Raw genomic sequence first — 19,853 nt, 5'->3', positions numbered from 1 at the left:
CCTCTGTCTCCACATGTAGCATCACACTGTCCTATACCCACAAGTAGCGTCACACCGTCCTCTGTCCCCACATGTAGCGTCACACCGTCCTCTGTCCCCACATGTAGCGTCACACCGTCCTCTGTCCCCCAAGTAGCGTCACACCGTCCTCTGTCCCCACATGTAGCATCACACCGTCCTCTGTCCCCACAAGTAGCATCACACTGTCCTCTGTCCCCACATGTAGCGTCGCACCGTCCTCTGTCCCCACATGTAGCGTCACACCGTCCTCTGTCCCCACGTGTAGCGTTACACCGTCCTCTGTCCCCACGTGTAGCGTCACACCGTCCTCTGTCCCCACGTGTAGCTTCACACCGTCCTATACCCACAAGTAGCGTCACACCGTCCTCTGTCCCCCAAGTAGCGTCGCACCGTCCTCTGTCCCCACATGTAGCGTCACACCGTCCTCTGTCTCCACAAGTAGCATCACACTGTCCTATACCCACAAGTAGCGTCACACCGTCCTCTGTCCCCACATGTAGCGTCGCACCGTCCTGTGTCCCCACATGTAGCGTCACACCGTCCTCTGTCCCCACAAGTAGAATCACACTGTCCTATACCCACAAGTAGCGTCACACCGTCCTCTGTCCCCACAAGTAGCGTCGCACCGTCCTCTGTCCCCACATGTAGCGTCGCACCGTCCTCTGTCCCCACATGTAGGGTCACACCGTCCTCTGTCCCCACAAGTAGCATCACACTATCCTATACCCACAAGTAGCGTCACACCATCCTCTGTCCCCACATGTAGCGTTGCACCGTCCTCTGTCCCCACATGTAGCGTCACACCGTCCTCTGTCCCCACGTGTAGCTTCACACCGTCCTATACCCACAAGTAGCGTCGCACCGTCCTCTGTCCCCCAAGTAGCGTCGCACCGTCCTCTGTCCCCACATGTAGCGTCACACCGTCCTCTGTCCCCACAAGTAGCGTCGCACCGTCCTCTGTCCCCCAAGTAGCGTCGCACCGTCCTCTGTCCCCACATGTAGCGTCACACCGTCCTCTGTCCCCACAAGTAGCATCACACCGTCCTCTGTCCCCACATGTAGCGTCGCACCGTCCTCTGTCCCCACATGTAGTGTCGCACCGTCCTCTGTCCCCACAAGTAGCATCACACCGTCCTCTGTCTCCACAAGTAGCGTCGCACCGTCCTCTGTCCCCACAAGTAGTGTCGCACCGTCCTCTGTCCCCACAAGTAGCGTCGCACCGTCCTCTGTCCCCACAAGTAGTGTCGCACCGTCCTCTGTCCCCACAAGTAGCGTCACACCGTCCTCTGTCCCCACATGTAGCGTCGCACCGTCCTCTGTCCCCACAAGTAGCGTCACACCGTCCTCTGTCCCCACATGTAGCGTCACACCTTACTATACCCACAAGTAGCGTCGCACCGTCCTCTGTCCCCCCAAGTAGCGTCACACCGTCCTCTGTCCCCACAAGTAGCGTCGCACCGTCCTCTGTCCCCACAAGTAGTGTCGCACCGTCCTCTGTCCCCACAAGTAACGTCACACCGTCCTCTGTCCCCACATGTAGCGTCGCACCGTCCTCTGTCCCCACAAGTAGCGTCGCACCGTCCTCTGTCTCCACATGTAGCGTCACACCTTCCTATACCCACAAGTAGCGTCACACCGTCCTCTGTCCCCACATGTAGCGTCACACCGTCCTCTGTCCCCACGTGTAGCGTCGCACCGTCCTATACCCACAAGTAGCGTCACACCGTCCTCTGTCCCCACGTGTAGCGTCGCACCGTCCTATACCCACAAGTAGCGTCGCACCGTCCTCTGTCCCCCCAAGTAGCGTCGCACCGTCCTCTGTCCCCACATGTAGTGTCACACCGTCCTCTGTCCCCACAAGTAGCATCACACTGTCCTCTGTCTCCACATGTAGCGTCACACCTTCCTATACCCACAAGTAGCGTCGCACCGTCCTCTGTCCCCCCAAGTAGCGTCACACCGTCCTCTGTCCCCACATGTAGCGTCACACCGTCCTCTGTCCCCACAAGTAGCGTCACACCGTCCTCTGTCCCCACATGTAGTGTCACGCCATCCTCTGTCCCCACAAGTAGCGTCACACCGTCCTCTGTCCCCACATGTAGTGTCACGCCATCCTCTATCCCCACATGTAGTGTCACGCCATCCTCTGTCCCCACAAGTAGCGTCACACCGTCCTCTGTCCCCACATGTAGTGTCACGCCATCCTCTGTCCCCACAAGTAGCGTCACACCGTCCTCTGTCCCCACATGTAGCGTCACACCGTCCTCTGTCTCCACATGTAGCATCACACCGTCCTATACCCACAAGTAGCGTCGCACCGTCCTATACCCACAAGTAGCGTCACACCGTCCTCTGTCCCCACGTGTAGCTTCACACCGTCCTATACCAACAAGTAGCGTCGCACTGTCCTTTGTCCCCACAAGTAGCGTCACACCGTCCTCTGTCCCCACATGTAGCGTTACACCGTCCTCTGTCCCCACGTGTAGCGTCGCACTGTCCTTTGTCCCCACAAGTAGCGTCACACCGTCCTCTGTCCCCACATGTAGCGTTACACCGTCCTCTGTCCCCACATGTAGCGTCACACCGTCCTCTGTCCCCACAAGTAGCGTCGCACCGTCCTCTGTCCCCACATGTAGCGTCACACCGTCCTCTGTCCCCACGTGTAGCGCCGCACTGTCCTCTGTCCCCACAAGTAGCGTCACACCGTCCTCTGTCCCCACAAGTAGCGTCACACCGTCCTCTGTCCCCACATGAAGCGTCGCACTGTCCTCTGTCCCCACATGTAGTGTCACACCGTCCTCTGTCCCCACATGAAGCGTCGCACTGTCCTCTGTCCCCACATGTAGCATCACACCGTCCTCTGTCCCCACATGTAGCGTCACACCGTCCTCTGGCCCCACATGTAGCGTCACACCGTCCTCTGTCCCCACATGTAGCGTCACACCTTCCTATACCCACAAGTAGCGTCACACCGTCCTATACCCACAAGTATTGTCACACTGTCCTCTGTCCCCCAGGTAGCGTCACACCGTCCTCTGTCCCCACATGTAGCGTCACACTGTCCTCTGTCCCCACATGTAGCGTCACACTGTCCTCTGTCCCCACATGTAGCGTCACACCGTCCTATACCCACAAGTAGCGTCACACCGTCTTCTGTCCACACATGTAGCGTCACACCGTCCTCTGTCCCCAAATGTAGCGTCGCACCTTCCTATACCCACAAGTATTGTCACGCCATCCTCTGTCCCCACAAGTAGTGTCACGCCGTCCTCTGTCCCCACATGTAGTGTCACGCCATCCTCTGTCCCCACAAGTAGTGTCACACCGTCCTCTGTCCCCACAAGTAGTGTCACGCCGTCCTCTGTCCCCACAAGTAGCGTCACGCCATCCTCTGTCCCCACAAGTAGTGTCACGCCGTCCTCTGTCCCCACATGTAGTGTCACGCCATCCTCTGTCCCCACAAGTAGTGTCACACCGTCCTCTGTCCCCACAAGTAGTGTCACGCCGTCCTCTGTCCCCACAAGTAGCGTCACGCCGTCCTCTGTCCCCACAAGTAGCGTCACGCCGTCCTCTGTCCCCACAAGTAGTGTCGCGCTGTCCTCTGTCCCCACAAGTAGTGTCACGCCGTCCTCTGTCCCCACATGTAGCGTCACACTGTCCTCTGTCCCCACATGTAGCGTCACACTGTCCTCTGTCCCCACATGTAGCGTCACACCGTCTTCTGTCCACACATGTAGCGTCACACCGTCCTCTGTCCCCAAATGTAGCGTCGCACCTTCCTATACCCACAAGTATTGTCACGCCATCCTCTGTCCCCACAAGTAGTGTCACGCCATCCTCTGTCCCCACAAGTAGTGTCACACCGTCCTCTGTCCCCACAAGTAGTGTCACGCCGTCCTCTGTCCCCACATGTAGCGTCACACCGTCCTCTGTCTCCACAAGTAGCATCACACTGTCCTATACCCACAAGTAGCGTCGCACCGTCCTCTGTCCCCACAAGTAGCGTCGCACCGTCCTCTGTCCCCACAAGTAGCGTCACACCGTCCTCTGTCCCCACAAGTAGCGTCACACCGTCCTCTGTCCCCACAAGTAGCGTCACACCGTCCTCTGTCCCCCCAAGTAGCGTCACACCGTCCTCTGTCCCCACATGTAGCATCACACCGTCCTCTGTCCCCACAAGTAGCATCACACTGTCCTCTGTCCCCACATGTAGCGTCGCACCGTCCTCTGTCCCCACATGTAGCGTCACACCGTCCTCTGTCCCCACGTGTAGCGTTACACCGTCCTCTGTCCCCACGTGTAGCTTCACACCGTCCTATACCCACAAGTAGCGTCACACCGTCCTCTGTCCCCCAAGTAGCGTCGCACCGTCCTCTGTCCCCACATGTAGCGTCGCACCGTCCTGTGTCCCCACATGTAGCGTCACACCGTCCTCTGTCCCCACAAGTAGCATCACACTGTCCTATACCCACAAGTAGCGTCACACCGTCCTCTGTCCCCACATGTAGCGTCGCACCGTCCTCTGTCCCCACATGTAGGGTCACACCGTCCTCTGTCCCCACAAGTAGCATCACACTGTCCTCTGTCCCCACAAGTAGCGTCACACCGTCCTCTGTCCCCACATGTAGCGTCACACCGTCCTCTGTCCCCACAAGTAGCATCACACTATCCTATACCCACAAGTAGCGTCACACCATCCTCTGTCCCCACATGTAGCGTTGCACCGTCCTCTGTCCCCACATGTAGCGTCACACCGTCCTCTGTCCCCACATGTAGCGTCACACCGTCCTCTGTCCCCACATGTAGCTTCACACCGTCCTATACCCACAAGTAGCGTCGCACCGTCCTCTGTCCCCCAAGTAGCGTCGCACCGTCCTCTGTCCCCACATGTAGTGTCGCACCGTCCTCTGTCCCCACAAGTAGCATCACACCGTCCTCTGTCCCCACAAGTAGCGTCGCACCGTCCTCTGTCCCCACAAGTAGCATCACACCGTCCTCTGTCTCCACATGTAGCGTCACACCTTACTATACCCACAAGTAGCGTCGCACCGTCCTCTGTCCCCCCAAGTAGCGTCACACCGTCCTCTGTCCCCACAAGTAGCGTCGCACCGTCCTCTGTCCCCACAAGTAGCGTCGCACCGTCCTCTGTCCCCACAAGTAGCATCACACCGTCCTCTGTCTCCACATGTAGCGTCACACCTTACTATACCCACAAGTAGCGTCGCACCGTCCTCTGTCCCCCCAAGTAGCGTCACACCGTCCTCTGTCCCCACAAGTAGCGTCGCACCGTCCTCTGTCCCCACATGTAGCGTCACACCTTACTATACCCACAAGTAGCGTCGCACCGTCCTCTGTCCCCACATGTAGCGTCACACTGTCCTCTGTCTCCACATGTAGCGTCACACCTTCCTATACCCACAAGTAGCGTCGCACCGTCCTCTGTCCCCACATGTAGCGTCACACTGTCCTCTGTCCCCACATGTAGCGTCGCACCGTCCTCTGTCCCCACGTGTAGCTTCACACCGTCCTATACCCACAAGTAGCGTCGCACCGTCCTCTGTCCCCACATGTAGCGTCACACCGTCCTCTGTCCCCACGTGTAGCTTCACACCGTCCTATACCCACATGTAGCGTCGCACCGTCCTCTGTCCCCACATGTAGTGTCACACCGTCCTCTGTCCCCACAAGTAGCATCACACTGTCGTCTGTCTCCACATGTAGCGTCACACCGTCCTCTGTCCCCACATGTAGTGTCGCACCGTCCTCTGTCCCCACAAGTAGCATCACACTGTCCTCTGTCCCCACAAGTAGCGTCGCACAGTCCTCTGTCCCCACATGTAGCGTCACACCTTCCTATACCCACAAGTAGCGTCGCACCGTCCTCTGTACCCCCAAGTAGCGTCACACCGTCCTCTGTCTCCACATGTAGCATCACACCGTCCTCTGTCCCCACATGTAGCGTCGCACCGTCCTATACCCACAAGTAGCGTCGCACCGTCCTCTGTCCCCCCAAGTAGCGTCACACCGTCCTCTGTCCCCACATGTAGCGTCACACCGTCCTCTGTCCCCACATGTAGCGTCACACCGTCCTCTGTCCCCACAAGTAGCGTCACACCGTCCTCTGTCCCCCCAAGTAGCGTCACACCGTCCTCTGTCCCCCCAAGTAGCGTCACACCGTCCTCTGTCCCCACATGTAGCGTCACACCGTCCTCTGTCTCCACATGTAGCATCACACTGTCCTCTGTCCCCACAAGTAGCGTCGCACCGTCCTCTGTCCCCACATGTAGCGTCACACCGTCCTCTGTCCCCACGTGTAGCTTCACACCGTCCTATACCCACAAGTAGCGTCGCACTGTCCTTTGTCCCCACAAGTAGCGTCACACCGTCCTCTGTCCCCACATGTAGCGTTACACCGTCCTCTGTCCCCACGTGTAGCGTCACACCGTCCTCTGTCCCCACATGTAGCGCCGCACTGTCCTCTGTCCCCACAAGTAGCGTCACACCGTCCTCTGTCCCCACAAGTAGCGTCACACCGTCCTCTGTCCCCACATGAAGCACACCGTCCTCTGGCCCCACATGTAGCGTCACACCGTCCTCTGTCCCCACATGTAGCGTCACACCTTCCTATACCCACAAGTAGCGTCACACCGTCCTATACCCACAAGTATTGTCACACCGTCCTCTGTCCCCACAAGTATTGTCACACTGTCCTCTGTCCCCCAGGTAGCGTCACACCATCCTCTGTCCCCACATGTAGCGTCACACTGTCCTCTGTCCCCACATGTAGCGTCACACTGTCCTCTGTCCCCACATGTAGCGTCACACCGTCTTCTGTCCACACATGTAGCGTCACACCGTCCTCTGTCCCCAAATGTAGCGTCGCACCTTCCTATACCCACAAGTATTGTCACGCCATCCTCTGTCCCCACAAGTAGTGTCACGCCGTCCTCTGTCCCCACATGTAGTGTCACGCCATCCTCTGTCCCCACAAGTAGTGTCACACCGTCCTCTGTCCCCACAAGTAGTGTCACGCCGTCCTCTGTCCCCACAAGTAGCGTCACGCCGTCCTCTGTCCCCACAAGTAGCGTCACGCCGTCCTCTGTCCCCACAAGTAGTGTCGCGCTGTCCTCTGTCCCCACAAGTAGCGTCGCGCTGTCCTCTGTCCCCACAAGTAGCGTCGCTCTGTCCTCTGTCCCCACAAGTAGTATCGCACTGTCCTCTGTCCCCACAAGTAGTGTCGCGCTGTCCTCTGTCCCCACAAGTAGTGTCACGCCGTCCTCTGTCCCCACAAGTAGTGTCACGCCGTCCTCTATCCCCACAAGTAGCGTCACGCCGTCCTCTGTCCCCACAAGTAGCGTCACGCCGTCCTCTGTCCCCACAAGTAGCGTCACGCCGTCCTCTGTCCCCACAAGTAGCGTCACGCCGTCCTCTGTCCCCACAAGTAGCGTTGCGCTGTCCTCTGTCCCCACAAGTAGCGTCGCTCTGTCCTCTGTCCCCACAAGTAGTATCGCACTGTCCTCTGTCCCCACAAGTAGTGTCACGCCGTCCTCTGTCCCCACAAGTAGTGTCACGCCGTCCTCTGTCCCCACAAGTAGTATCGCACTGTTCTTTGTTCCCACAAGTAGTTTTGCACTGTTTTCTGTGCCCACAATTGGTGTAACACAGTTCTTTGTTCCCACAGGTGGTGTCAGCCTGGCTGCGCCTCGATCCGTCTCCATGAGGAGTAGAAGAAGATGCTGCAACCTGAGCTGGGAGCTCCGCTCCTCCTACTGCTCCTGAGTCTCACCTCCCCTGGTGACTCACTGCTGTCATCTCTACGTGTTGGTAAGCGCTTACCCGGTTCTGGCAACGCTTCTTTTTGTTATAGGGAGAATGTATTTTATATTTTGCAGCCATTGTTGGATCTCTATATCACAGTAACCAACATCATGGCTTTCCATTACTAGGACTATTTCAGACAATAATACATTTGTATGTAAGTGACTGTGGGACAATAATCAAGGATGTACAATCCAGTGCTTTTCTCCCATTTGTTTTACTGAGACAATTGCTTCCTACAATTCCTCTTATACTAAATACAATTCTCACTATTGGGCTACTTATTAACAATTAGCGATAGCAGTGGTTTTCTATTGCTGCTTATCACAGCGATAGCGGACCTCCTATTGCTTTAATTTATCAATAAGAGAGTTCATTTACCACTTTGCCGCACCAGTATGAGAGGATCTGTGCTTCCGTGGCCCGGTTTCCAGTATCACTTAGTACAATTTGTTGGGGCTCTTTTTAAACTAAAAATGAAAAAAAAAAAAAAATACATAGTTTTAATAATATTAAGATATTCAAAAATGCTTTATTTAAATAAATATTTTTTTCACCTATTATTTTCTGCTATAATAATCATAGTAGGACAAATACTGCTGCAAACGTTTTCTCGGGCAGGGTCTATCCCCAACCGTATCCCCTTGATAGATAGGGAGAAGCCCTAAATCCGAAAAATAAGTCCCAATTATATAACTATGGAAAACTGCACTGTTCTATATGCTGGATAGAAATCTCTTTGAGCAAAAATCAATGATGTTTTAGTACTATAATATCCTACGGAGCCTCATCACGGCCCGACAGGAATTTGCGCATAATTGAAGTCCCTCCTTTGTGTCTGGGCATGTGCACACTATCACTTATCTTGACTGCTAAGTGCAATCCTTAGAGTTCTTATAAGTAACCTTTGCCCATATTGCATGCATCACTTGTGTGTCGTATATTTTCTGTTGCCCCAGTGACAAAGTGTCAGGGCAAATTGTATGGCACTGCTGACAGCTATGCCGTAGATTAGTTTGAATCTTCTCACTTCTTGTTGAGTATTCTCCAAGATGGTTTTACACTGGACACAAGCCCAATATATCTACTATATACTTTTTTACCTTTTACCCCAAAATATATTTAGATACGCCAACGTTACCCCCTTGATTTGAAGGGAAGGAAATCATATATTATTAATTATTGGAATTCAAAATTTCTTTGAAAGCTTCAACTTCAAAACTTCAGGTTTTGGAGAAATGATGTTGCTTCATTTTTGATACAAGAGCATCAATATTGGGGCATTTTGATGTCAGAGCAATTTGGATACAGTCTTCAGCGTCCAATCGATGTCTCTGCTTTCTTTGTATGTTCGTTAGAGTGAAAAATCCTTGTTTGCAAAGGTAGGTTGTTGCAAAAGGCAGCAACTTTTTGACTGGCTCCTCATGTGCAGTTTTGAATGCCTTTGCAGCTGTTGACAAAAATATGACAGATCTGCTTTGTTTTCAAATGCAATACGTGCTTCATTATTGCATCGAAGCTCAAGAAGTGCTTCTGCCAACCCTTGATGCTCTTCTGGTACAACAGCAATTTCACATTTAAAGGGGTCTACAATCCAACTGACAGCATGTGAATCGGCAGCATTGCCCCCAGGAATTTACCCCTGTTCCCTGACCACTGATATACATTGATCTTAGCCTGTTGACTATAGTCTATGGAAATATAGATTAGAGATATGTGTCACCGTGCAGTCAGCCTATGGAGGTGCTTTATGAAGAGAGAAATGACCAAGGTAGAGTGGAAAGTCCGCTTTGGTCCCACTTCCGTGCACCTTAATATGTGTAAGTGCACCTAGATTTCCTCCAGAACATATTACAGAGGCGGTGTGTGCAGAGGAGCAGATGTTTGGAGGTCGGAGAGAGGGATTCCTTGGCTAAATACAGTGTATGTAATCCAGTGAGCTACATTGCAATATATTATATTTCTATCCTTTGATATAAAGCTTCTGTCCTTTGTCCATAAATCCTTTAACTTTCCGGCTTGTAGACACCCGAGGAACGGTAGTATTAAAGTATTACTTAATGCTTACTCAAATTTAGAAAATGTCCTTGATGTTGTTCTGTTTGTCATTGTCCAGATCTTTGTTGGTTTCACTTGAGTAAAGAAGGTTCTCATGTAATATTTTCTGTTTTTCTCGTCCCGCTGCTTTGAGCAGCATTGATGGTCACATCTCTCTCTATAGGTCTCAGATGACTCTCCTTATCTGGTCGCCAGCTGGCACTATGAGCTACATTGTGGTGTTTCTAAACTTCCGAAATTCTAATTCTGGACCTTGTTCCATTTCTTTGCACTTGAAACACAGTTTAGTGGTTTAAATTATATTGAGCGTGCCCTGCGCGTTTATCTGTGATGATGCTGCCAACTGCTGCTCCTCCTCCGCGTCAGTGATAGGCTGAGAGTGTGGCGCTAAGCTGTGACATCACACCCAGCCTATCACAGATGCAAGGGGAGCAGTAACTGGGAGAAGCACTGACACCCCCCCCCCCCACTCATTTATCATGTGTCCATCCTGTATCTTATTTTGCGTAAGACTGTCAAAAGGGACAGTGACTTGTGCTAATCCTTTAGAAAATGTAACTGAATAGTTGAACATGCCTGAAGCAGTTTTCTAGCTCTTTCTGGTTTGTTGCTGCGGGCATCTCCACGACTGATTCTTTTTCCTTTGTATCTGGTCTTATAACTTCACTGCTGTGTGCCCATAATATGACAACTCCGGTACTCCTATTGGCATTTTGGAAGGGTTAAGTTTGAGTTGATTTCTATGTAGTGTTCTAGCAATCAATGCAGGTTTGCATCACGGCCCTTGTATTCCCGTGCACCAGGTTATCTGGTACTGTACAGTTTGTTTTTAAAAAATATATATTTTATATACTGATGTGATTCCAAGTGGTGTTTTAAAAGAGGTTAATTTATGCTCTCTTCATCCAGTACTAGTTACCAACATTTAGACTGAGCATCAACTACAATGAGGAACTTGGCTCCTGCCAGTTTGTACGAGACGTCATCCAATGGTATTATTGTATAATTTTCTCTCTGTGTAATTCCTCCTCTAAGAGCTGCAGGGGGCTCACCTCGGCGGGTGTATAACTGGTTGTTCCTCAGGTTGCAATTTGATGGAGCATATTCCTGGCAAACGGCCCAAACCTTTGAAAAACATCTGCGGAGTGCTCCTGAATTTTCTCCATTGTCAGGTGTGGTTCAGCCTCCTCAACGTTCATTATCCATTGTACCGGGTTGGCCTTCTTGTAAGCTGCAATATTTAGATCTTTTGTTTTTCTACCATAGAACACTTTCTTTGTCCTTTGTTGGTAGGTGGATATTAATCTACAGTTGTCTATTACTTTGAGCATCTCGCCACTATGTCCTTATATGGTCGTTCTGTGTGATCAAATTCATAGTCTTTTTATAGAACACGTTTCTATGTGTGCAGAGGTATGTAATTTAGTTGTGCACCTGTGCCAAGCTTCACATATATAGGTATTTGCTTGTAACCCACATGAAGTACAGAATATTCTTCATCTTTGTTATCTCTTTCCAGATTGCTTTTGAGCATCCTATTGCTTTGTCTGCCTGATTTCTTTTTTTACTAACCCGACCTATCTTGGATCATCCCTTGTGCTCATGATCTTGGTCTTTTGGCTCATTTACTCAGCTGTACTGTCTGTCCCAACCATAGATCTGTCTCTACCTCTATAAATCACCATCTGCTTTTGGGTCCATCCTGACCAGCTGCTATCAGCTGCCCAAGTTCTCCCCACTTCTCCTACGACTTAATAATTCATCACTCTCATGTTAAAGCTGTGTTAAGGCATCTTTGTGGCTTATACGCTAAGCTTGAAAAAAATCAGATTTGTGGACCCTGGCAAAGTATTCACCACGTTATATTGAATGTTATACTACATTTCCAGGGGCTTGCTAAGAATTAGCAATGATTATTCCTCTATCATCTGTCCAATATTGCGCTCACTAAAATAGAGCCAAACCCCGTGTTTGGTCACCAGATGCAGTGTCTACCGGGTAGGGTATGGTTTAACGGTGCAGAAAATTCCGACACCGAGGACACCTCCGAATGTCTAGAAAACTGATTTGAATATAACCAGACTTACCTCCAAAGCGACGCTCTACCTCTCTGATCACAGCAGCACGCACCTCGCAAGTTATTCCGACTACACAGACATCATCACAACCTGAATAAATCTTAATTTAAAGCACCAATGGCGGGACCCCTCAGGTTAAGAGTTGAAACACTTAAAACGCCATTGGCGCCACGGGTGGTAATCGTGAAAACCGCCACCGGTGTCTACCATCCAGTTTCCCAAGAAGGCCGTTTCCTCAGCTCCTGTGCCACTATGTCTAGATATATCGTCACCTTTTTCTCTTGGTAGTGTTGCCTCTTTGCTTGGGTTAGGGGTAATTTTGTCTCGGAGCTATAAGTACGGCAAGCACCATCCTTGTGGATTATTTTCCTTAATTTTACTTCACTAAAAAAAATTATTTCATCGGAAATTGGGATCCTGGCCAAAAAACTGGTATTGAAAGAAAGAAGACCTATTCTAGAAAGGGCATTTCAGCCCATCACCAGGTCTAGGCATCGTTTGTGGAACCAAATAGCCCTGTGGCACCTTGCAAAAACAGGATGCCTTCAGATATCTAGATCATTGAATACCTATCCACCGTTAGCCGCCAAGTCCACCCATCATCAAGTACAACATTTGATCACACCACAGTGCACAACATTTTGCAATGCAAATCCATAAAAATAGATGGCTGGGTTTTGTACTGCACCTTGAATTTGGAAAATGATCCTAAGTATCTTATTTGTCCAAGCATTGAATAACAAGGATACTGGGGAGACAAACTCCAATGCGCTTAGCTTCTAAGCTTCATCAAGGTATCACTGCCTATAAATGTCTGCTCTAAAACGTACTGGAACTAGGAAAACCTGACTTTAAATGTCCTATTGAGAATTTATGTCTCTGCTAAAAAATGAAACAAAATCTGTGATAATGCAGCCTGTCAATTCACTGAGATCTCACAGCGGTTTTCACAGGCATAGAAGGAGGGAATTTGGTAGACTGAAGGTGTTCTTACCGGAATACAGAGTATGCGGGCCGATGCGTCTTTTTTTGCAGACGTTGTAAATTTTGCTGGTCAGGATTATTTTAATGAGAGAAAGGGGTTATTGTAAAGAGGAAAAGGGATGACTTATGCACCAGAGCTGGCGGTCTTCAGGTCTCGTCCTCTGCTTTTAATGGGACGTGTTTTGTGCCCTCAAAAGGGACAGTGTTCTCGAACCAAGGCATTTTGAGTTGCGCATTGGGTACACATCAGAAATTACCATTGGGTACACTTCATAAATGGTCACTGTGTGTAGGTGGCCAGTAGATCTAAGCTTGCCAAGGTTTTAACTGTAGGGCAATGTTGTATTCCTAGGGGACAAAACTAGTGTGTTCATTATTATTATTATTATTATTTATTTATTTATAAGGCGCCACAGATTCCGTAGCGCCGGATACAGAAGCAAGTAAAAAATTAATGAGGTAGTACATTCCAGTAGAACAGATGAGTGTGAGTAATCCTATGGGTACTCACACAGAGTGCATCAAAAGACGTGACAGGGCGTACGAGGGACAGTATACAGACGTGGAAGAATAGGTAGAGAGGACCCTGCCCTTCGGGCTTACATTCTAAAGGGAGGGGTAGTGAGACAGTAGGAACAACTGTGAGAAAAATTTAGATGGCAGATGAGGAAGTGTTGGATAGAATGGTTAAGAGGAGGTAGGATAGGCGAGCTTGAAAAGGTGAGTTTTGAGTGAGCGGAAGGTTGGGGGAGAGTCAAGTGAGACGGGGTAGGGAGTTCCAAAGATATGGGGCAGCATGGCAGAAGTCTTGGAGCAGAGCATGGGAGAAGGTAATGAGAGATGAATTGAGGCAGAGGTCAGAGGCAGAGCAAAGTGGCTGGGTGGGAGTGTACCTCGAGACAAGGTTAGAGATGTAAGGGGGAGAAGCTATGTAAGTGAGGGTAAGGAGCTTTAACTGAAAAGGATAGGGAGCCAATGAAGGGATTTGCGCAGAGGAGAGGCGGAAGAGGTGCGGTGGGAAAGGAAAATGAGCTTTCTGTATGGATTGAAGGTCAGAAGTGCGAGAGCGAGGAAGGCCAGCGAGTAGGAGGCTGCAATAGTCGAGACGAGAAACGATGAGTGAATGGACCAGGAGTTTGGTTGCTTCCTGAAAGAGGAAGGGGCGGATTTTCGTAATGTTACGGAGGCAGAAGTGGCAGGATTCATCAAAAGGATTGATTTATTGATTAACACACTGAACTCCATGGAGTCTGTTCAGTCTTCAAAGACTGAAGTCATGTCCCATTCTCATCCAGTTTAACGCTAAAGAAGACCCTGACAGAGCTAGAAATAAGTGGGTGAGGGTACAAATGGTAAAATGCAGGAGGGCTTAGGCTCATACAGGGGTTGCACGTAGAGAGAAGAGGAAGAGTGTTCTTAGTGGCATCTCCCACCAACTTGAAATACCTTGTCGTGGGGTTAAATTGATTCATGATGTGTTCTGGAGGCTCCTGGTTTGTGTGGATAAAGGAGTCTAAGGTATGGACAGAGTATCTCCTAAGGCAAAGGTACAGAGTGGATTGTGCTTACAGAAAACATTCATCCAAGTCTAATGGCGCGAGGGGATGTTGGTGTTGGTATGGTTGACCTCCCCAAATAGCCTCTGGTGGCAATTAATGGTGGCGGCTAAAGACATACACATACTTGGGATTAAGTTATAAAACAGGTTATGCAAGTTAGGGAGTTAAGGTTATTTATATAGATATATATATATATATATATATATATTGGTGGATAGAAACATATGCTGCTAACTGCTTTCTCCATTTCTGTAATCAATACAATCAATTTGCATCCACGCAAGTGTCAGCTCTTGATGAGTTACAAGTTGTCACCGGGTGAGTGGAAGAGAGTGGGATTGACGATGCGCAGTCAAGTATTCTCATGATTCAGCTTTGTTTCCACTGGTTTGTTATCCATCCCGGGGTCTCGTTATCTCGCTTTGTTTTCAGTCTCCATTTTTTTGGGGGCTGCTGGCTGAGATAATGGGCTTGTAAGCACCTGGAGACTTCATGACAAACTAGAATAGCTGTCCTAATCTAATTTAGGCTATTTGTTTCCCCGCGCCTGTTTCCCAAGGAGCCGCAGATAGTGAGAAATCTGTGAGCTCTCGCTGTGTATATCATTGTGGTGTGTGCTCACTCAACTGACGCGTTGAATGCAGCTTGGAATCTCTGGCAATAAAGTCATTCATGAGGCTTCGTTAATGTAGGATAAATTAGTTTGTCTTTATTTATCTCTGCTGTGCCATATTGCTGTGTCTTTCTGCGGATTTGTATTTAATGTCACTCAAATCTGCAGACTTACACCTTTCCTTCCATCTCTTGTTCATGAGTATCATTTCTATACGATACTCTTATTACACCTTCAATCTCCTTTCTAAGTATCTTAACTTTTTACTATTACTGTATATAACACCCTGGAGGAATGGAGTAACTACAATGTAAGGACTTACTTCTTTTTCTGCTATAGTCATGGCCAAAACTTTTGAGAATGACACAAGTATTGGTTTTCACAAAGTTTGCTGCTTGAGTGTTTTTAGACCTTTTTTTGTCAGATGTTGCTATGGTATATTGGAGTAAAATTACAAGCATTTCATAAGTGGCAAAGGCTTTTATTGATAATTACATTAAGTTTATGCAAAGAGTCAATATTTGCAGTGTTGACCCTTTTTTTTGTAGACCACTGCAATTCGCCCTGGCATGCTGTCAATCAACTTCTGGGCCACATGCAGACTGATGGCCGCCCATTCTTGCCTAATCAATGCTTGGAGTTTGTCAAAATTTGTGGGTTTTTGTGTGTCCACCCGCCTCTTGAGGATTGACCACAAGTTCTCACTGGGATTAAGGTCTGGGGAGTTTCCTGACCATGGACCCAAAATTTCTATGTTTTGATCCCCAAGCCACTTAGGGCCTGATTCATTAAGGATCTTAACTAGAGAAACTTCTTATTTCAGTCTCCTGGACAAAACCATGTTACAATGCAAGGGGTGCAAATTAGTATTCTGTTTTGCACATAGGTTAAATACTGACTGTTTTTTCATGTAGCACACAAATATCAACTTTAAATTTCAGTGTACAAATAAGCTATCAAGTATTTGTGTGCTACATGAAAAAACAGTCAGTATTTACCTTATGTGCAAAACAGAAAACTAATTTGCACCCCTTGCATTGTAACATGGTTTTGTCCAGGAGACTGAAATAAGAAGTTTCTCAAGTTAAGATCCTTAATGAATCAGGCCCTTAGTTATCACTTTTGCCTTATGGCAAGGTGCTCTATCATGCTGGAGAAGGCATTGTTCATCACCAAACTGTTCTTGGATGGTTGGGAGAAGTTGCTCTTGGAGGATGTTTTGGTACCATTCTTTATTCATGGCTGTGTTCTTAGGCAAGATTGTGAGTGAGCCCACTCCCTTGGCTGAGACGCAACCTCACACATGAATGCTCTCAGGATGCTTTACTGTTAGCATGACACAGGACTGATGGTAGCACTCACCTTTCCTTCTCAGGACAAGCGTTTTTCCAGATGCCCCAAACAATGTGAAAGGGGATTCATCAGAGAAAATGACTTTACCCCAGTCCTCAGCAGTCCAATCCCTTTACCTTTTGCAAAATATGAGTCTGTCTCTGATGTTTTTCCTGGAGAGAAGTGGCTTCTTTGCTGGCCCTCTTGACACCAGGTCATTCTCTAAAAGTCTTCGCCTCACTGTGCGTGCAGATGCACTCACACCTGCCTGCTGCCATTCCTGAGCAAGCTCTGCACTGGTGGTGCCCCGATCCCGCAGTTGAATCAACTTTAGGAGATGGTCCTGGCGCTTGATGGACATTCTTGGGCGCCCTGAAGCCTTCTTAACAACTATTGAACCTCTCTCCTTGAAGTTCTTGATGATCCGATTAATGGTTGATTTAGGTGCAATCTTACTAACAGCACTATCCTTGCCTGTGAAGCCCTTTTGTGCAAAGCAATGATGACTGCACATGTTTCCTTGCAGGTAACCATGGTTAACAGAGGAAGAAAAATGATTTCAAGCACCACCCTCCTTTTAAAGCTTCCAGTGTGTTATTCTAACTCAATCAGCATGACAGAGTGATCTCCAGCCTTGTCCTCGTCAACACTCTCATCTGTGTTAAAGAGAGAATCACTGATCTAATGTTAGCTGGTCCTTTTGTGGCAGGACTGGAATGCAGTGGAAATGTTGTTTTTGGGATAAAGTTCACTGTCACGGCAATGGGGAAGTTTGAAATTAATTGCAATTCATCTGATCACTCTTCATGATATTCTGGAGTATATGCAAATTGCCATCATAAAATCTGAGGCAGCAAACTTTGTGAAAAATAATATTTGTGTTATTGTCTAAACGTTTGGCCATGACTGTAGGCTGTTCTTCCCTCTTCCTTGCAATTTAGATTTGGTTGGTATGAGAATGAATATGGGTGACAGAGAGGCAATGATACTGAAAGGACTTATTTGCTCCCAACTCAATAACAGACAGCAAGAACCTTTAAATTTTTATTTCTGGATCAAAGAGGTGGAAAAGGCAACTTAGAAATAATAAATTCGATACACATGGGTAGACAATGGATTCACCATAGACAATAAAAAAGATCAACAATCACTGCAGTAAACAGATAGCTTAGTGATCAAACCAGAGAAAGATAAGATTTCCTACAATATCTCAGTCTTTTACTTGAAATTAAGGTGAAGTAAAAACGTCTTTAATTCCGTTAACAAATGGATGAAATGAAGCCGTTTCTGTAACTAACTGATTGCTCCTTTATCAGCACAATAGTTACACAGATTAATACTCTTTATTTGACGGCCACAGTGTTGTAACATAATAGTCTGGTGATAGGACAAATAACATTCCAGGGCTGGCTGGGATCTGTAGTTCCACAGAACTGTATCTAATAGCCGCAAGGTTCCAATAACAAAGCTACTGTTTTGTGTCTAAATAGTACTCCAATGCAGGCTGAGTCTTGTAATCTTACTAATCCAAATACATTTCTGAAAGATGATTCAGTCTCTGCACCAAACATAAGGTCTGATCCTTGATGGTGCATTCACTGTCTTACAATGGTGGTAGTTAACAAACCCAATTTCTTTAACTGATGGCCAGTCTTACAGTTCTGGAACAAGGATATCTTACTGCTAGTGAGGTAGTTTCTCTTGTGATGTAGTGCAAAAACTTTAATTACCTGGTGCTTTAATATCTTGAAGCTTGCTGTGACTTGTAGTGCCATGCTGTTGCACAGACTCCATCATTCTGTGACTCACTCTCTCAGTTCCTCTGATTAATAATACAGGTGTTCCACATATAGGGCCTGATTCATTAAAGAAGGTTAAGCAAAAGTAAGTAAGGCAAAACCGTCTTGCATTGGAGGGGGAGATAAATTTAAAATGTAATGGCAGATTTATAATTGGGTAGGGCATGTCCTAGATCAACTTTAAATTTCTTTGTACAAATAAGCTATCAAGAATTTGTGTGCTACATGAAAAAACAGCCAGTATTTTCCTTATGTGCAAAATAATAAACTCATTTGCACCCCTTGCACTGCAACATGGTTTTGTCCAGAAAACTTGAGAAAGAAAACTTACTCAATTTTTTTGCTTAACTTTCCTTAATGAATCAGGCCCATAGTCTGAGGATTTATGCTTAGAGCTGTACTCTTGTTTCTCATTACAGTTATGTCTCAAACAGTACAAAGTCTCACTGTTATAGTGTATATTGTAGAGACTCAGCCCAGCACACTGGGCTGCTGAAATCTCTGATGTTTCATCACACAGCACCTCACATCACACTTCTTCTTTCCTCTCCACAGAAGTTCCTGGCACACAACACACCCAAATCTTGCAGGATTTTGGCTGTAATCACACTTTCATTCTGTCCCTCCTTGACTGACAGCTGCGTGAACCAATGAGTAGCAGGAGCAGGGAAACTCCTAGGTCCTATGCTTCCTGAGCTCGCACAGACATTTTTAAAGAGACCATACACATATATCAAACTCTGGGGCACTACATGTAGACAGGACCTGATTATCCAATAGGTTGATTAGGCACAAGGCTTTTGGGAAGAGGGGGGAGCGCAACATTTTTGGGGGTGCAAAATTGTGGCAGGGAGAGGCAGAAGCTGAATTTAATTTTAAAATATAATAGAATAGATGCTCTCCAAAGACAAGGAGGCTGCAATAGTAGAGACGACTCGCTAATCCTCAAGCGGGCTGCGCTTGAGGATAAGCGAGTAGGAGAGACAAGGATGGGGGCTGGCGGGGGGAGACAGCCTCCTCCCCTACACCCCTTTATCCTAAGTAGCGCACGTTCATGCCTCTGTTCCGCTAAACAGTGACAAAGATTGCTGTGACCCTTAAAAATCCAAGTGAAAGCTGAGTTTTGAAAACACGGTAACATGGACATTGGTGGGTGGGTGAAAGAAGACAGATTTTGAATTAAGGACAGGTTCGCTTTTACCTCCCGCATAATAGCCTGGTGTGTAAGACATTATGAGCGTACCGGCTTAGAGCGTCCTGAACCCTTAATCAGGCCCTGACTGTATAGCACATTGTACTAGCTAATTCTCTGGGGAAAGCTCTGAAGATTTTAAGACTTTTAAAACTCTATAGAATGCCAGTCTGTGCACTCTACTGAATGCTCTGGGGGTTTCAACACTTTAAACACACTGTAGAATGCTGTGAGTGTCTGGACTTTTTGTGTACTCTATGACAGGGGAGGGCTGTTAAATTTTAGGCCGGGGAACACGACTCAACTCAGCAGCATATTTTAAAGGAAAAAAAAATGCATGTGGCCCAGTGACTCAGCCCAAGACAGCCCACTATGGGACCGGCCCGGGGGACAGATGTC

At 48.2% G+C, this 19,853-nt stretch overlaps 1 protein-coding gene across 1 annotated transcript in view; it reads left to right on the top strand.

Moving 5' to 3' along the window:
- The window catches only part of GRIK5 (glutamate ionotropic receptor kainate type subunit 5), a 188,088-nt gene that overhangs the window by 71,017 nt on the left and 97,218 nt on the right, over positions 1-19,853 (top strand). Inside the window, exon 2 of the mRNA XM_075191084.1 lies at positions 7,703-7,845. Coding sequence (XP_075047185.1) covers positions 7,755-7,845 — 91 coding nt within the window. The 5' untranslated portion in view covers positions 7,703-7,754. The remainder of the gene's footprint in view (positions 1-7,702; positions 7,846-19,853) is intronic.

This window comes from Mixophyes fleayi, chromosome 11, assembly GCF_038048845.1.
Source record: "Mixophyes fleayi isolate aMixFle1 chromosome 11, aMixFle1.hap1, whole genome shotgun sequence".
In the NCBI taxonomy this organism is placed as follows: domain Eukaryota; kingdom Metazoa; phylum Chordata; class Amphibia; order Anura; family Limnodynastidae; genus Mixophyes; species Mixophyes fleayi.
The sequence above is the reverse complement of the archived record's forward strand: the minus strand, read 5'-3'. Positions and strand labels throughout refer to the sequence as shown.